At 44.3% G+C, this 19504-nt stretch overlaps 1 protein-coding gene and 1 long non-coding RNA gene across 9 annotated transcripts in view; one reads left to right on the plus strand and one right to left on the minus strand.

Annotated features, from left to right (window-relative positions):
- The window catches only part of LOC103134722 (cyclic AMP receptor-like protein A), a 75442-nt gene that overhangs the window by 40357 nt on the left and 15581 nt on the right, over positions 1-19504 (minus strand). For all 8 annotated transcript variants that reach the window (XM_007547122.2, XM_007547118.2, XM_007547121.2 and 5 more), the window contains 4 exons: positions 16883-16972; positions 16482-16520; positions 8970-9048; positions 4114-4161 (listed from right to left, as the gene is read on the minus strand). In XM_007547122.2, the coding sequence (XP_007547184.1) occupies positions 4114-4161; positions 8970-9048; positions 16482-16520; positions 16883-16972 (256 nt within the window). The remainder of the gene's footprint in view (positions 1-4113; positions 4162-8969; positions 9049-16481; positions 16521-16882; positions 16973-19504) is intronic.
- Positions 1396-18146, plus strand: LOC107835729 (uncharacterized). The gene is made up of 3 exons (XR_001661539.1): positions 1396-2965; positions 14866-14873; positions 18136-18146. It is a non-coding gene; the product is annotated as an uncharacterized LOC107835729 (long non-coding RNA).

Raw genomic sequence — 19504 nt, forward strand, 5'->3', positions numbered from 1 at the left:
GATACATTCTCTCAGTTTAAACTTTTGATCTGTGATTTGTGCCCTATTGTGAATAAAATATTAGATGTTGGCATCTCCACATTGCATTCAGTTTTTATTCACAATTTGTTTAGTGTCCCAACTTTTTTGGAATCTGGTTTGTATTAGTTTTAGACTTTTCAAGACTTTGAATTGACTGTTTTTCTCGAATCTGGATAAATTAGACATACAAGCTAAATCCTATCTGCAGACCCCAATGATATTTACTTTGTCACTTTGCAAAGCCATGCAACTTACATTTTGTATAAATTTAACAATGATTCATGCTCGATATTTGATCACATGGTAAAGCTCCATTAAACTGGTTGGTTTCTTGGACATGGACTTGCTTTCAGGCCTAGTCCACAACTTTCTTTATCCATCCAAAACCTAGTTTTGGTGCCACTGTCCTTTGGAGACAAAAGCTGGTGTCGAAAAGTTGCGTTTGTAAAGCAGACACTTTGGCTAGGAAGTGGCTAACACATTTCTTTCTCTCCTATGCGGCTTACGGCGACTTCACTCGTCTGCCAAGGTTCTCGTGTTAACTGCAGTTTGTGGCATATTTTATTTTGAAAAATCTTTCGAAAAATATCAACTCCCGCCTCCGTTCCACCTCTCTCCAGCAAAGACGCTTTCCACATGTCTGCAGTTCAGTCATCTCTATTGTAGTCACTTCGACTGAGCCACGAGCACAGTTAAACCACAAAGTTTTATGACACAAGATAAACATTTTGAGATGCAAGTGGGACGGACTTCCTTGTTCAGTTTTTAGCAGCCTGCAATTGTGATAAACTTCTCTTGTTTCTGCTTGGAGCATGAAATGCGGTGAGCTGCTGAGAGGAACCTGGAAAACCCGGAGTGGAGTTTTAGCGGTACGAATATTCTATCAAGTTGAACGGATTCTTTTGTGAAACAACAGGAAAAGCGATGTGAGAAGTAATGTTTTATTGCAAACGTCCTTTTCACAAATAAGTCTTTGTGAAAAGGACTTCCCTGACGTTTCGGTGGAACAGCGTTGTCAGCTTTGAAAACCTTCCATCTGTCAAGAATGGTGGGGACAGCATCATACTGAGGGTTTGCTTTGCTACAAGCAGTATTGATCTCTTATTATGTACATACAACGGAGGGATGAAACAGGTGGAAAACTATTGCCAAACAAATCAACTTCCTGATTAACTCAAGTAGACGCTTCAAGCTTGAACATCGCCCAAAAAGAAAAAGAAAAAGAAAAAAAGTCACATCAACCTTGGTTTTGGAAGGGATAAGGCTTCTACAATGATCTGAACCTGATGAATTATTTTTATCAAAGTATTGAAAAGCCTGTTAATGAATATTTGAGCTTCTACGGGTGTGTGTGTGCGTGCGTGTGTGTGTGTGGAGTAGAGAAAATTCCTAAAAAATTAAAACCTGTGCACTCATTTCTTCTTTTTCAATCACCGAAGTCTGGGGTCGTACAATAATTCCACCCCGAAAACTAAAGCAGTTCAAATTCTTCTTTAAAAGCTCAAAATGAAAGCAATGTCGCCCCACCACCCAACGACGAGGCATGTAAACTTCTCACCGCTCCTGCACCTCTGAGAGACTGACTGCACCTTGCTCACACAGACCTGTGCTGTTGGAGACAAATAAAATCAAAACTAAGTGGATTAATGAGGAGGCACTCATGCAGGGCTAAAGCTCAGTGGGATACAAGGTTAGGGATGTAGGAGCACACACACACACACGCACGCACGCGCACACACACATAGATGCACAGACACGTCACATTATTACTCAAGGCAAAGCTTGTGTGGATTTGTAAACAAACGCCTCGAGAAGACGGAGAACAAGCGGCTCGCTGTTTGCACAGCCAGTTTTGTTGCTACCCGACGGGACCGAGCTGCTGCGTGTGCAAATGCGCTTAAAGGTGTGTGCGTCCGTGTGTGTGTGTGTCTGTGGTTTGATGACTTAAAAACCTCCTTTTGAATATGCTCTCCGTGACCTGTGCTGCTGCGAGACCTCGTGGCGCTTGTGTGTGTGCGTGAATACATCTTTAAGCCCGACTGCCGACAAACGGCTCCAGACATAGACACACACACACACGCACACACATACAGAGATAGGTCACAACCATCTGACTTATGGCCCTGACAGCTGCCAGCATCAGTAATGTACGTCATCACTCTGCACAGACGCACGTCCGTAGACAGCGAGAGGGAAAGAGAGGGTGCCACGAGGTGCCAGGGAGAGGAATAAAGAATGACAAACTCAGGAAGCGACGTGTGCAAGCGCTAGAGAGCGGAGGGGTTTGGGGGGGGGGGGAGGGCGGCGGCGGCAGCAGCAAGACCCAGAGCCGGCGGTCTTTAGACAACCTGCAGGAATCGCTTTCTGTAGTTTACACCTGCTGCTACACACTCGTGACACACATGAACCGCAGCTCGCTGGCATGGCAAGAGCAGTCTGGGAGGCTGTTGTTGTTGTTTTAAAGCATCGCAGCGCGCGCATAAACTCTCATAAATATTCATGGCCATGAACCTGGCTCGCTGCTTTATTCATGCTGCGTATGAGTACAAGACTGAGAGAGACAGACGGCAAGGGAGGGGGGGAATGGGTAGATGAGGGAGGGAGAGAGAGAGAGAGAGAGCAAAGCAAAAGGCAGGGAGGGGGGGAAGATGGAAATGAGGGAAGCGACTGGGAAGGAGAAATACGAGGAAAGAGTGTGATAAAAACCGCTGCTGACTTATTTACACTCTGTGCTACACATAGCAATTAGCCCACATGAGGAGGAGTGTGTGCTGCTGCTGTCACAAACACACACATGCACAGGATGCCGTGAGGGTTACGCCAGTTCATTGTGCAGTAATTATCCCTGCCACTTAGGGGCAGCATCTACATAACCTTAACCCCTAACCTCAACTGCACACCTGGTTCCGCAGGGTGGAGGCGACAGGAAGAGCAGGAGCGGAGGGTTGCTTTTATGCTGCTAGATTTATGTAAGCCTCTGTTTTGCTTTACACTGCTGGTGGAAGACGCCTTTATCAGAGTAGGTGTTAAAAGTAAACGTTTCCGTTCTGCCTTTTGAACACCATGTCATCTGAAGATGTATCAAAGTCAAGGTCGGGGGGCCAAATCCGGCACGCCGCAAGTTTTTGTGTGGCCCTCTTGACTTTAGAGACTAAATAGTTGTTCACACCCCTGATTTTGAGTTTTTTTTTTTTTTTTTCTGGAGAACAGAATCTATAGCAAGGGGACAAGTTGACAACTAACCCCCGTGTAAATATCAAATGAAAAACAGCTTTTCATGATGCATTTTAAAAACTTTAGGACTTATTCTGGCAGAGAAAGAGTTTTAAATCCAGTCAACGTAACTGGATACTAAAAGTATTGTTAAACTATTCCTGTGTTTCTCTGTTCCACAACCATGTTGCAGGGTTTCCCCATCTCAAAATGACTACATTGTTACAAACACAAATTCAAGATTTCCAAATGCAGTTTTAGTATTTCTGATATGTATTACACTAGTTTGCAATGTCACCATCTTAGACATGCCGACATATTTCAAAATCAACGTCCATTTTCTGAACTAACTCAGGGCTGGAGCATACTTTGACCCAATTCTATACTTTTCCAGAATTTTTTAAGACTGTGCAGAATTTTGATTTTGTACGAAGGGGTAGGCAATTGTTTTAATGCGAAAATATTTAAATTCATTAATCAATTCCTGCTTTCTTTCTGGAGCTGTCCCGTTGCATTAAATTCTACCATTTACACCAACTCACCGCTGAGGAAACCGCAGACCAGTATTTCATTTCTGTTTCCCATTTTGCCGTGGTCTATCTGATGCAACTTAGCGTAATTTACGTGCCCCTCCTACAAGCTGTGCACCTCTGATCCCTGGCATTTCCCCGAAGGGTCTCGTTTCGAGCGCGACTACACGTGCATATGCACATGCACAAGCACTCCCAGGGGTACAATGTCAAGGGGTCAAATTGCTCCCTGCCGTGCTTGACACCTGCACCAGTGAGCAGGGTGAGCACTAATCCTGCAGAATCTGTAATCCTCACGATCGGCGCACGCATAATTGTGTGTTGAGAAATGCGGCGGCCGGAGAGTTACCTTTCGTCTCTCGCGCTCGGGGTTGAAGGTTCCCCGCCAGGACTGCATCTGCGGACGCACAATAGTAAGAGAGAATTATTAGTGGGGGGCATGGAGGGGGGAGAATGCAGAGAATTCTGCGATTTTCTTTCTAGAGAGGAATGTTTAGAGGTCAGTGCCTGTGGTGACAAGCTGGAACAAATATCACGGCGATGCAAAATCCCTCCGCCCTCTCGCGCGGCCCTGCCAAATTGCCCAATTCACAGCAGAGCGCGGAGCTTAGAGGCAGAGGGGAGCACTTAAACAGCTCCCAGCATCTCACTAAAACGGATCAGCTCTAGCGCACACACACGCTATAACAAGGGAAGAGGAAAACAAGGCAGAGAGGGGGCAAAGAGAAACAAGAATATTTTAAAAAAAAGAAGGGATGTGGAGAGGGGGGACGGGGGAGGAGGGGGGAAACACTGCAGATGTGAGATCTCGGCTAGGAACGTGGGAATACTCCTGGCTCTTCCTCTCTGGAGAGAATGCGGGGGAAAATGTCAACAGGAACGTGCGTGCAACACATGAAGACGCCGCGCACAAGAGCAGGATTTGTAATGGTTGAGATGGCGTGGGGGCGAGGGGGTAACTGGAAGTCAGGGGGTTTATCTAACCCAAGATGAAACTCGAGGTCTTCGTGCGCATACACAAAAACGGCAGCATGAGCAGTATGCACTAAAAGCTCCTCTGTTCTGCTATTTATTAACTCAATGTTGCCATGGTTTCTCCGTGCTGACGTGATTGTCATTGTAAATCTGTGTGTGTGTGTGTGTGTGTGTGTGTGTGTGTGTGTGTGTGTGGTGTGTGTGTGGGGGATGGTGGGGGGGGGGGGGGGGGGGGGGGGGGGGGGGGGGGGGGGGGGGGGGGGGGGGGGGGGGAGCAGCCATTTGGTCATTAGACTGAAGCTGTTCCACAGCAGCCCTCTGTTGTCCAGCTGAGCAGCACCATCCATCAAAATCAACAAATGCTGATAATAAGTGGCAATATCATTAAGCCGCGGCCAGGTCTCCTGAGAGCAAACACGCTTTCGCTGCAGTCGGAGGGTGGGAACTTCAGCTACAGTCCCCTGCAAAAGTAATCACACCTGCTATTCCTTTTCATATTTTCACACGTAATGCCAAAACTCAATGCATTAAACAAAAGATCTGCGGGTTTCAGAAAGTAATATTTAAGACTTTTAAAAACTTTTTTAATGCCAACTTGAATGAAATTTAAAGCAGACAAAAATGAAAATATAAGTCTTTGTCCTTTTAACACTGGAAATGACTCTCTGCCTTAGCCTCATTAATTCCCAGCTTAAAAGATTTTTTTGCACAGAATCCACCTAGCCTCATATGGATTGGCAACCGAAGCGAGCCAGTGCCTAAAGCGACAGTCACTCCGCCAAATGGTAATAAATTTGCGCTTAGGCAACTTCGCTCCCTCTCCATTCATTTCCTATGTACTGTAGCTTCTCCGATGAGGCGACAATCGCCAGTAGCGCCTCTTCCATCCAAGTGACCGTTGCAACACATGTACGTGAAATTTTGCGCTTGTATACGTAGACTCACACGCGGGCTTGCGACACGACACGAGAACGTTGAAAAATGTTCAGCTTTGGTCAACGTTGGAGAATCTGTTGACAAAGCAGCTGTTGCTCCACAGAGTGGTAAGATTGATGAATTACTGAAAGAAAAAAAATATATTATCCATGTCACAAAGTGAACTACATGTGGTGGAAAAGAACCTGAACACACGATGCTGCTGTAGAAAAATGGTGGTGGCAGCATTATGCTGTGCGCATGGAGCTAAGTACAGAACAATATTGGAAGAAAACATAATTTCCGCTCTTTTCCATACGGTTCTGTGTTTTTCCATGTTGGGGGTGTGGTGGATAATTGTTTGTTTTGTGGGTTTGTTTTTATTGATCTGTGCAGCCTGTTGAGTTGGTTTTAGTATGAAAGGTGCTTCATAAATAAAATTGATTGTCAACACTGAACATCACTCAAAAAATTATTTGTTCTTGCTTATCTATCGCAGAAAGTCTGAATAAAATAAATCCAAGCTTAAGATGTTACGAATAGGGGGTATGGATAGTTTTAAAAACAAACGAGCAAATCGCATCTTTCTACAAACATGCCACCATGTTCCCAGACCTCTGTGTTTGCGTGGCCAGAAATGACTCATTAGCTTAAAAAAAAAACAACCTGTAACTGTGTGAGGCTAGTTAGAACAGCCTCACACAGTCACGCAGCATCACGTCCAAGATTTTCCAAAAACCAGTAAACCAGTGATCTGCACGGTCTTTTAAGTCCGCCCATCTCCCTTATCTTTTTCGTCTGGAAAGTGCGAGAACTTCCGTGTCCGGCGAGCATCCCGGCTCTCTTCTGCTTTATCCTTTTTCTAGCGGCGAGTCGCCACCTACCCCGCTTTCAAAGCCTGTGAAATTCTTTCAAGTGAGACAGCCTCCAGCTGAAAAAAGATAAGGCTTGAGCTCTTCATAAATATGACAGAGAAAGCAAAACGGTGGAGGGAAAGGAGAGAGGGGCGGGGGAGACAGAGAGAACATGTGGGAGTACAGTCAGAGAGAGAGAAAAGAGAGAGAGCGAGAGAGACATATGAATGCAAAAAAAAAAAAAGGAAATGAGGAAGGTGGAAGACAGATGCGGAGACGAGAGGAAGAGGGAGCGATAGCTGAACGCTGTGAGCTGAATGAGTTATGAGCTGCAGCCGCGTTCAGCTACATTCATTCCCCCCTCGTTATCACAGCCATGATAAAGGGCTGCGTAGCCTCTTTTCCTTCCCCCTGCCCCTCAGCTACCTGCTGTCGCTCTCTGCTGTTGTCGCCCTGCTACCTGGCTATCTGCGCGATCTCTCTCACTCCACCGCCGCCTCAAGAAGGAATGCGGGCATTCATAATAAAAACAGGCCGCCGTGAGGCTTATGAGGTTTCAGCCTGCCTCTCTTTTGCTTTTCTTTTGCGTTTGGTTGACGAGAATCGACAAGAATAAATAAATGAAAAGCAAAACAAAAAGCGACGCTGTTCGTCCACTGGCTTCACGTTCAGTGGTGTTTTGTTAGATTAGGTAATGGTAGTTACGTGCAATGTGCATAACGCTGCCTCCGGGCTGCTGCTGCACCATTAACATGGAAGGTTACACGGACCTTCAAGCCAAATTGTAGAGCAGATCAACAAGGAGATAAGTTAGTTCATGAACTGGTTACAAAACCGACCTGACCCCAGTTTAAAATGCCTAAAAATGAAAACAACTTTCTTGTCAGACAAAGACAAGAGAGATGTGATTTTCTTCAACAAATCCTACGCATAAACTTGACAGCTATTCCTTTTTGTTTTAAAGGAAAGTTGAGGAAATCCTCATCCCTAATATGACAACTTAAAAAAAATAAGTAAGGTCATAAATGGTTAACGTTCCAGAAGGTTTTCAGCTTCTATTTTTCCTCTTACTTCCTCAAATACATTCAGTGCCTTGTCAAAATATTTTCCATTTGGTCACATTACAAATACTTGAAATATTTTTATTGGGAATTTATATGCCAGTTTGGCACAAAGCAGAGAGTGATGGTGAAGCAGAAGGTTAGGAACAATGTTTCACTTTGTGACAAAGTATGATAACAAAAAAAGGATCAAGAAAATGTGCATTAATTGTAATCTTGTAGCCACATTATTTAGCAATATTATAACAATCACATGTTTCTTTATATCATAAAGAAAAACCCTGTAACCCTTCAACGTTTACCAATTAGGTGAACGTTGAAGGCGATAGGTTGCATTGGGTAAATGGGTGTCACACTTTTCAGATTTTTATTTATAAAGAAAAATGGAACAACCACGCATCACTTTCCTTCCTTTTCACAATTATGTACCGCTTTGTGTTGCTGGTTGACATAAAGTCCCATTAAAATTCTTAAAATTATTTTATTTTATAAAAAAAGGTTAAATGAGTGTGAACACATTGTGAAGCACAGCAGAATTATTGGATTTGTTTCTGGCCAAAACCCAGACAGATTTCATATTTAATCCATGAAGCACACAACACCTTGCAGATAAATATTGAGCAACTTCAAAGTACAACCTGGTTCAAGGATGAGAAACATTCACAATACCAAAATAAAAATTCCCTTCATTCTAATTAAATCAAGTTTATCCATACCAGCAAAATCTACTGGATCTTATGAAGAAAATAAACTATTAAAGTTCAAATATATACATAAAAAACATTATTTCTATGCAGTTCTTCAAACACAGGAACTGCATGAACTAACCTTTACTTTTACCTGTTTCTTAGATAGAAATCATCTTTTTACCTGTATATTTTCAGCCAAAATTCTTACCAATGCCTGTGGGGGGGACTAAAGAGTCACAGCTTGCAGACTCCCAACCTAAACTAACCACTCCCTGATTGTCTTTTGTTCAAATGTATTTACAGATAAGAAAAAAACAAAAAAACAAAAAACAAAAGTAAATACAAGTAAATTATGATTGCATTTCTGCTTCATCTAAGTTAATTAGGTGAGTGTAATTATCTTTGACTGCTGGGTGCATCTCTGACTGACACTTTTACCTCCAAATAAAGCAGCTCAGACAAGATACTGTATTTAAAGTGCTGATTTGTTTCCAACCCGAGCTATTTTTGTCTCCATCAGATGTAGGAGATCCAGTTTGTCACCTTGCCGACACCTTTGCAGGAACATCAGGGTTAAAAGTCACGGCAAAAAGAAAACCTAAAACACAAACGCAACTAAATTTCTGATTTTTTCCCCCCCCAAAGTTCAGAATCAAACTGATTGGACTCTGTTTCTACTGCGTTATGTGGGGAAACATGCTGATCACTTACTCTGTTATTGGCCACACAGATGATTCTGCCATAGCAGCAGATCATGAGGAAGATGAGGCTGAAGAGAGGCACGTACCATCTGCAAAGCAGAGACACGAAAAGATGAAAAACAAAATGTGCAAAGGGAACCAGAACACATCTGATGCTGTGTTATTTGCGATGTAGTTTTCTTGGCCTCCTTAATGACTTCAAGGAACATCACGTTAAGACAGAACAGGCATCTGATAAGAAATGGTTCCTTTACATAATAATACGATGGTTTTTAGCAGGAATATAACTTGAAATGGTCTTTTTTTGGATGAGTTTTGGGTTCAGGTATCGGTCAAAAGTTTCACTTCTGTTTTCAACTTGAAACTGATACTCTTAAAAAAATGTAACAGAGAGTAACTAAATGATTCTAGCACTTTTCTAGTCATGCTAGCCACTCAATGGGTTTCATAACGCAGCCACATTCACAGAGTTACACTCGTTCACACGCCAAAAGGCAGATCGGTTCAGTTTGGAGTGCCTTGCCCCACGGCATGTGGTAAAGGAGGAAGCTGGAATCAACCCAACAACTGCTCTTCACCACTGAGCCACAGTCGACCCCCCCTAACAGTAACCTCATTTTTTTTTTAGATGTCTGGTCAGCATGCCTTTTTACCACTTTCGCTGCTGCAAGCAGTGCAGCTGTTTTCAGCGAAAAGATCTAAAACCCTGCAGGAAAACCACTTTTTCCAACACCAAACAGTAGAAAAAACCTTTTTGTGCTGAACGTAGCGAGGTATGTGGGGTTAGAAGAAAATTTATCTTTTTTTAGAAGTTTATCGTGACCAAAACGGAGCAAAAAGAAGCTGAAATGTATTCAGTTTCTACTCACAGCAGTAGTGCAGCCAGGTAACTACATAATTGTTTGTTGAGGAATGCACAGTGCCTTGGAGAAGCATTAACTAGCGGGGGGCGGGGGGACAGTAAAGACATGAAAGAAGGTCGTCTGGTTAGATGAGGAAAAAAACAATTATATTTATCTTGTGTTGGTCTGTCAACATAAAAATAAATAAAAAAACACAGAATTTTGTGGAAGATGTTTACCAGGAACTGCAGTCTAAAGACGCATTCACACCAGATCCTGTTTAGTCAGCTTTAATCAAACTCTAGTTCATTGCCTTGACGGTCAGCTTCATTTGTGGAGGTGTGAATGTGCAGTCAAGCTCTGAGGCGGACCAAAACAGTGAACTCTGGTCTGCCTAAAAACCTCAGTCTCAGTTTGGTTGAAGTGAACTCTGGTGTGATTCGAATGCACATGTGAACGCCAAGCGGACCGGAGAGTCCTCCAAAAGCGCTTGTGCTAAGTGTACCATAGCGCAGGGCATTCTAGGTAAATGCAACCAAAACAAACACGCAAATCCAAGCGCTAGGACAAAGGACACAGTTGTGTTCATGTCTTCTTCTGAGGTTTTCATCTTGTTTCCTTCAGTGGTTCATAGTGCAGCACCATCAGAGGTGATGGGTGGGGGGAGGAGCAGCACTCTGTGAGAAAACCACACTAGCTGAAAATTTAACAAAAGTTGCAATCAAACTGAGTCCACCAGACAATCAGGTGTGAAAACGCCCTAAAAGACTCTCGACGATTCTCTGAGACGAGTGTTGAGGGCCAACACTGCACCGCCACGTGTGAAATAGATGCTGCGAGGAGGACGCACAGCATGTAAATTAACAGCAGGAAAAGCCCTGACTAAGCACCTCTAGATGTCACCGCGCAGAGTTTCCGACCGTTGAGAGGTAGAATAAAAGATTATGCCAGCAGAGTGACAATATTGGAAATACACACCACCTTCCTAAGGGAGTGAGGTTTGCCAATCAGAGGAGGCGTGGGTGCATAATATGTCAGGTATTTTGTGAGTGGATGAAAGGGAATGTGGCGGGCAAAGGAAATGAGAGGCTGGCTTTGTTGGAGTGGCAGCCTTGTGTTGTGCAACCTCCTGGGAGGTGATGTAAGCCGCGAGGAGTTTCAGCCTCTCCCTGTATTCACCAAACAGGTCTTTGTCTTGCTTTGATAGACAGGTTCCTGGTCGCCACAGTAACTCGGAGTCAGTCACGACCGCGCCGCTCGGCACCTTCTGAGAATCTGGCACTGGAAAGTCTATCTTGTAAAGATACAAGGTAGAGCGTAGGACGGCTACTGGAAGTTATAAAAAGAGAAAAACGTCGGAGTGACATTTAAAACAAAGAGGAAGATTGAATTTGTCGCTGACCTATAAATGTGTGGCCAGACACTTTCAAAGGAAAATGGATTGGGATTAAATGTACATTCCTGTGCCAGGAAAGTCCTTGGCATGAATCCTCCACACAGCATCTTTTAGAAGTCTTTCAGAAGGCAAATACTGGGTCCTTGACCTAATTTAGGCTTGCCCATGCTTGAGTCCCATGCCTGAGGATGGGAAGAAACTCACTGAGCACAATCGACCTAAACTTTTCTCTAAAAGGAGAATCTGGGACGGCGGTATGAAGAGGAGGGAACCTATGTTTCACATGTCTGTGCATTCTGATCTAACAGAGAACGTAAGCATGCCGATGAATACTCTCCCTGCCTTAAAAACTTCGGTATGTGGCTGTAGGCATGAAAACATACGTCTCTTTCTACGCTGTATTCCCTATTAATAAATGTGTCCTTCACAATTTCCTTCGGCCCTTGTGTTTGCTCTGTCCTTTCATGCTTGTGTCATTCATTCTTCCTCTCTTGTATCCTTTCTTACTTCCCTCTTTGTGTCCTCCTCCAAAGACCCTTCCTTCATTTTGTCAAACACTTCCTCCATTCTTTCACCGTGTCCTGTTTTTCCTCTTCCTTGTGTTCTTCCTTTGCTTTTTCTCCCCCTCATTTCCCCCTCCTTTCCTTCATTCCTTGAGATGGTCCTTTCCACCATTTTGTCTGTCCATCCTTCCTTCCTCTCATCCTACATTGTGTCCTCCCTCCTTTCATTGTGTCTGTCCTTCCTTCCTTCTTTGAGACTTTCCCTTCTCCCTTCGTTGTGTCCTTCCTTACTTCTATTATTGTGACATTCCTTCCCTCGTTGTTTGCCTGTGTCGTTTCCAGGTTCCCTATTTATTCATAGTGACAGTAAATTTTCTATTTGAGAACGGGTTTAAAGGACTGAAGAGAGAGGAAATTTGAGTCTGGACAAATATGAATCCCCCCCCAAAAAAAATTGTTGGACCTCTGCGGCATGCACGCATCCGCGCCATGAACACCGCCATGGGACGATGATAAAAGCTTTTCAAGGAGGGGAGACCTGCGCGAGCGTCACCTCTGTGTGATTTAATAACCTGCTCGCTGGAATAAACAGCGTCCAATTACGCCAGCGCCCGTCCCGTTAATGATGGAAAGACGAGCTCGGGGAGGGGGATGAGGTGGGGAGGCGGGCGGATTGGCGGAGAGGGGATATGAGGGGAGGGGGAAGGGGGGGTGGCCTTTTTAACGATAGTGTAGGGGGCTGTGAGGAGGAGAGAATGACGGGCGGCAGCTACAAAGTGCTCTAATTAGCATGATAATGATCTGCCATTAGAGTCCGCTGTGCTCTACAGCTGAGCACTACCCGAAGAGAGCAAGAGGGAGACAGAGAGGGGGAACGAAACAGAAGCGCGGAGTGGGCCGCAGATGATAAAAGTGAGGACATGAATAGAGGTGAGGACATAAAGGTGGAGGAATAGGCGGCAGATTGTGGCTCGCGATCGGAAGGGAAGAAAAGAGAGAGAGGGCAAGAGAGAGAGAAAGAGAGAGAAAGAGAGAGAGCGGTTCTTGGTGATTAAAAACAGGGTGAAGGTGGGAATCAAAGCAGCAGCAGAAAGATGCTGATCCTCACAGATCGACAACGGGAGCATGCATGAAATACAGATGACCAGAGAGATGCTGTGGATGGCATGAGCATGTCAGAAGGTCATAATCAATAAGAACAGATACAATCTCTCGTCTCCCAGTGCTGCTTTATAGAGAAGAATAATGCCCAACTGAGAGGTTCAGTATACAGGAGGCTTAACTGCAGCCATCAAGACTTTGGTTTTCCTGTTTAATGCATCAAATTACCGTAAAAAAAAAAAAAAAAAAAAAAAAAAAAAATTCAACGGTGGATACGAGCATAACAATTTGCATGCTCACCCCTCACCTCATACGTTTTTCATATTTCTCATTAGCCACTTGAATTTCAGGACGACGGCCATTTTTCAAGATGGCCGCCATCCAATTACTGTCACAAAACTTCACCCATTTTGATAACTTGGATGAACTTTATGTCACATTTATTTTTGACTTTAGTCATTGTCGTCATGCAACCTTAAAGTAATAAAACTTAGCGAAACCAGATGGCAAAACTGAAACTGAGGCGGTTTGCGAGTCTCACACCAGCTGACGACTGGATGGAGACGAAGACGTGTGGCACAGACTCTGAGAAAGTCATCTTAATGGTTAGCGTTAACTTCCGCTAATTGTTCTATGTGTTTAGCAGTGTAGCAGTGTACTAATTTTTTACATGCTTAGTGGCTTAGTGTTAATTTAAGCTATTTTTTATGTGATCAGCAGAACAATCTTTTTTTTTTCTTTTCTTCAATAAAGCAAGCAGCTGGGAACAACTGTGCCAAGTTAGGTTCTTGTATCTGCATGTGAAACGTTTTGTTGAAATATTAAATTATTTGCTGCACTGGTTCATTCACTTAGACCTGAAAGGACAGCTTTAAGAAGGAAAACAAAGGCAGAGTTTGTAAAGTGAAGGTTGTGCATTATTGAATGCAGTATTGTATAATTCCTTGCAAATGTATTCACACCACTTGAACTTTTCCACATTTTGCAACCACAAAGTTCAATGTAACTTATTGGGACTTTATCTTATAGATCAACAGAAAGTCACATAAAGCTGTCGAGTGCATAATATCTTTATTCCGATACCCCTAAAAAAGTCCAGTGTGAACAACTGACATCACAAATCACTTAACTAAATCAGTATCAAGAAGAAAACTGCTGTTGAAATAAAGCCTTAAACCCTATGACTGGTGGAAAACAAAATGAACAACGTAAATCACCCTGAACACACCATCCCCATGGTGAAGCATGGTGGTGGTGGCATTATGCTGTGGGGATACTGTCTTTTGGCAGATACAGGAAAGCTGGTGAAGGTCTAGGAGAAGATGGGTACAACTAAACACTGGAAAATCCTGGAAGAAAACCTGTTAGAGGCTGTATAAGATTTGAGAACGGGCAGGAGGTTCACACTCCAAACATAGAACCAGAACTGCAACGGAAAGGTTTAGATCAGATTCATGTGTTGGGACAGCCCAGTCAAAGTCAAGGCCTCACCCGATTGAAAATCTGCAGCAGAGGTTAAAAAAAAAGACACACTCATAGTTTCACCATTCAATCTGACTAATTTTTAAACTTTGCAAAGAATGAGGAAACATTTTCGAACTCTACATATGTAAAAAAAAAAAAAAAAAAAAAAGCACATACTCGAAATGTTTTATTGCAATATTTTGAGTTCCTCTATCACATAAAATCCCAAATAAATGTGGCCATAATTTCACTTTTTGGGTAATATTTGTATTGAGAACAATTAATTAAATAATATCACTCAAGTTAAATCATCAATTTCTTAAAAGAGTTGAAGTAATTCATTGTAGTAAGCAACTGCTGTTTAGGTCAAAAAATGGGTACAGACAGTTGTACTGCAGTATGTGAAGGTTCCCACTTTGTAAACGTCGCTCAGAGATCTAGGTCCCCTCTTGGCAACTTCTTTAAAAATGACTAAAAGTCAAATCTTCAGTTATATTATGGTAACAGAGCTGTAAAGTACATTTTATATCGGGTTTTTGCTTTTTCAACAAACTAGAAACAGAAGTCCCCTCTTGGCAGGTTAGGCTGACAGTTGGTAAGATAGGGGTGTGTGTGTGTGTGTGTGTGTCGACAAAGTTTGTGATTGTAACATAATACAACATGTCAACCTTTGGAATGTCTTGTAGTAATTGAGTGACTATGCTTGAAACACAAAAGCTAAAGTGTGCAGTGTAAATCTCTTGAACACACCTTAAGGCATTGAAGGAAGTTCATTTAAAGCTGAAGCAAAGTCTCAAGATCACAACATGCTTAATATGTCCCAATCTGGGCCGATGTGTTTACCGAAATGGCAATGTTTCCATTTCCACAGCAACATAGTAAAGAGTTTTTCTTTTAAAAAAGTCCAACTGATTCATTTGTGAATGTCATTTTCACAGCTGTATGTCAGTGGCACCGATGACACACACCAACTAGGGACTTCTTAAGAACGGTGACTCAGCTAAGCTCCGGCGCTTCCATTTGCTGACTCAGCCCCTGAAACTCTGCACCTCCATCTCTCTCACACACACACACGCATATGTATACAGACACACACACACACACTGTCCTCTGCTTTTTATTCACCTTCCTCTTTCATCCCCGTTCACACCCTCCTCCTCCAAAGTTCCCCTGTCTCCTCTGTTCTGTCTGCGCGCTTCGCTGAGCTCTGATGAAGACACACTACGAAGCAAGGGGGGAGGTGGAGGGAGGGGTACAGGGGGTACGAGGCGGGTTGTGGGGTGTGGGGGGGCAGAAACGAGGACAATCTATTTCTCTCGCTCTCCCTCCTGTCCTGCTCCGCATCCGCACGTTCCTCCTCTCGTGCTGAGTAATTCCCTGTCTCACTAACTGTATCCCGTATGCCATCCCTCCCACCTATTTCATTTTTCACCTTTAACACTGCACACTTTGCCCTCCCACATGCTGCTGCCAGGCTGGGTGTGTGTGTGTGTGTGTGTGTGTGTTTCCCACCCCCCCGCCGCCCCCCATCTTCTTGACGGGTGCTGCCTTGGCCTCTAATCTCCCGTCTGGTTTGATGTAATTAGAGCTAATGAAGATTCCCTGATCCTCCGAGTGCCGCGTCCCCCTGGGCCACAACAGCGCGGAAAAACCAGACAGAGCCGGGGAGCAGAGAGGAGCGCTGATAAAAGAGACACGAGCTCGCTTTAGCACGGCTGATAGCTGTGTGTTGTTCTCTGTTTGCCTGCGTGTTCTCTGCGTTTGTGTGTGTGTGTGTGTGTGTGTGTGTGTGCTTATTTGTTTTAAAAGATTGATTCCCTGCTGATGCTGCAAGCAGCAATGCGATTACCTTGGCTCGTAGAGGGGAGCCGTGCGCACGTGCGCGGATGTGTGTTTAAGTACGCGCACCGCGGGGATTGGCAGGGCACTCGCAGGCTTAGGACCAGCTGCAGAAAGCAGCAGACAGGCGTAATCCGTCATAGCCGTCCTAAACAGTTAAAACCACAACGTAGCGGCTCCCACTAAATCGGACAGAGCGGAGGGAGACACACGTACTTCAAGGAGTCGGGGGTGGGCTCCCCTGACATGTAACCCTTCACATTTCCCCGCAGAGACAGCCCTTCTCTTCCCCCTGCTCCTCCCAGTCTCACCCCCTCCCCTCCATACAGCTTTGGGGGGGAAAAGCTTTGATGGCAGCGCTGAAAGGGTCTACTTACATCCCAAATCTCCAGGCTACGTGATCGTCTGTGATCCAGCTGGGGAGAAGAGAGAGAGAGAGAGAGAGAAACAGAGAGGGGAGAGCGATGAGTGGGCTGCAGGGAGAGCGGAAGGGGAGACTTGTGTGACTGCGGAGAGGAAAAAGCCGTGCAGCTGCAGCTATTAATAAGCGGAGAGTGGAAAGAGAGAGCCGAGCCCGGAGATTATACGGCTCTGTCCCAATTCTCATTCCGCCGCCTCCTCACCTCGGCCTCTTCCCACTTTCTTTCCCCTCTCACAACCTTCCAGCAGATAGTTGACCGTCATCTGATGCGTCGATAATTGCCAATTTTTTTTTAAAACTCTTACTTAAGGGAATCCAGAGTTAGAACAAGGGCCTTAGCGAAAGCAGGAAACTCACCACCAGGCTCCCGCGGGGCCGTAGCAACCTCTCAGCAGCGGCAAAGAGGCCATGACCAGAGGTAACCCCCACGCCATCAGATGGTAAAACCTGACAAAAATCAGACATTTAACTCGTTATAAAAGCAGTTTCGTCCAAAATAATAACTTCAGGAAAATACAGTCCGAGTATGAATCAGTGTTTTCGTTCTTTAGTTCATCCCTTCTGTTGGCATTGCCATCAGGGTCATTTTTCACATGCCAACGAGCGTCTATACAGCCAGACAGCCAATTACTCACACTGATATAAACTATAATTAGCCTAACTGTTGGGGACAAGATGATTTTCAGAGGATATCTTTGGATGAAAGCGGCAAACAGGGTGTGTTCTCACTCAGCACGTCCTGGTGATGTACAGTCCCTTGCAAAAGTATTCACACTCTTCAAACTTTTTCACATTATTTTCGTTTTGCAAATCACCAACTTCAGTGTATTTCATTGGGTGTTCCAATGATAGACCGAGAAGACATAGTGAGAAATTATGAAGTTGAGGAAAACTCATGCATGGCACTTCTTTATAAATTTGGCACAAATGTGAGCCTATACTTTGGAATATGTGCATCCACAGCTGCACAGCTTGACGCAGACATTTTTGCCCGTTCGCAAAATATCTAAAGTTCAGTCTTGTGAGTTGGAAAGAATCTCTGAATATCACTTTCAAGTCTTTCTACAGAGTCTTGATTAGATTTAGGTCCAGTGTATACTTAGGTAGCCTGGTAAAAAAAAAATAGCGCCTTGTTCTACGCCTTACTTCTCCAGAGAGATTAAACCCTCAGCTATAGCGTAACGATTGCTTGCTGGAGGCGTGGACTCTGCTGAAGTTTTAAAAAAGTGGATTGCTAATGTTTCACCATGACGCATGCAAAGAGCCCGCTATGCTATGAAGCTTACCAGAAATTGCGTGCGCTGTAAACCACCCCCCTCCACTGCAAAAAGAGAAGTGCTGAGTGGAACAACATCTTTGCCAGCAACAAAATGTCTTCAGCATTCCTCTCGGTCTGACTTTAACAGCTCGACATTTGTTCGCTACCTCAGCTTTCATTGCCAATCTATACCCCTTACTAGCAGACTCTAATTCAAAAACAGCGCAGAAAATCAAAGTCGCTGTTCACAAGTCTTCTTTCTGTTCGCCAATTGGTCCAACTGAAATTGTCCCAATTGGGAAAAATCTGACGGAGCACTGATGGAAGTTGATAATCGAGCAGAACTGCGTAGTAAGGTAATGTTTAGGTCAAAACAGGAACATGCTCTGATCTAAACCATTCCACTGCAGTTTAGGCTGTAATTTTAGGGTAACTGTCCGGCCAAAAGGCGAACCTCCACCTAAGCCTAGGGGCTTCTGCAGCCTCTAATAGCTTTTCTGCCGGGATCGTCGTGTATTAAGCTTCATCCATCTTCCACTCAACTCTTAAAAGTGTGTTGCTGCCACCACCGTATTTCCCTGGGAAGACGGTGTGTTCAGGGTGATGTGCAAAGTCAGTTTTCTGCCACATTTTGTCCTTTGTTTGAAAGGCCAAGAAGTTTATTATGAATCTGACTAGAGCACTTCTTATACATGATTCTGTCTTTTTCAGTAATAGCCTTCTTCTTGATGCTCCGTAACAGGTCAGATTTGTAGAACATAAAACTGATAATTGTCGTATGAACAGATTCATACACCACCTCCTCCAAAGTTGCCCTGAGATTCTTGGCTTCTTCTTTGAATTGTCTTGCCAGTCAGTAAAGCCGGGTGGACATTTTCTGGGTAGGTGTAGCACGTGCTATACCGTTTTTGTACTTGGATGAAGGACAACACCGATATTGGGCTTCATTATGCTCGTTTGCACTCCACACTTTTTAGACCGAATTATGGTCACAATTATGAGCTGCTTCGTCACGGTCAATCACATCAAATCCTATTAAAATACTTAGACGTTTGTGGCTGTAATATAACGTGAATGTAAAAATGTTCAAGACAAGGAATCTTAAAATGTGAGAACCAGTCTGCCTCTATCATGTAAAAAATTTGAGCTCTTTACTGTTTTTAAGGGAAAAGGTTAAAGAGGCTGCAGAGACTCATAACTGAAATACAATAGCACCAGCTTTTCAAGACGCCGGTGTAAGTGTGTGTGCGTGTGTGTGTGTGTGTGTGTGTGTGTGTGCGTGTGTCAGACAGACAAGGTGTGTGGCCCAGTGACTTGGGCGCCTGTGTTGGGAGTCGATACTTTATAGAGCGTACAGCGTCGCCTGGTCAATAGAGTGGAAGTCCTCCCCTGACTTGCTCCGAGTACGGTCAATCGAGCAGTAGTGACACGGCTGACACGCTTTCGATTCCCCTCGAGTGGTGTGCCACACAGACACACACGTTCTGTCACTCTACGTCAGAGGGTCGAGCCGCGCGCCCCTCGAAGCCCTCCGCCTCTCTCTGACTGACAGCGCACAGCGCGCTCGGCAGGTGGAGGAGGAAAAGTGACGGCGGCGGGTTTAAATAGAGCACATCGGTGGGTGGGAGGGAATCCAGATGGAGGTTGTGTTTGGAACGAACATGAGAGGGCTCGGGAAGCAGTGGGAGGAAATGGGAAACATTTGGAGAACGAAAGGCACA

This window comes from Poecilia formosa, unplaced genomic scaffold (genome assembly GCF_000485575.1).
Source record: "Poecilia formosa unplaced genomic scaffold, Poecilia_formosa-5.1.2 Scaffold19, whole genome shotgun sequence".
NCBI classification, from domain to species: Eukaryota; Metazoa; Chordata; class Actinopteri; order Cyprinodontiformes; family Poeciliidae; genus Poecilia; species Poecilia formosa.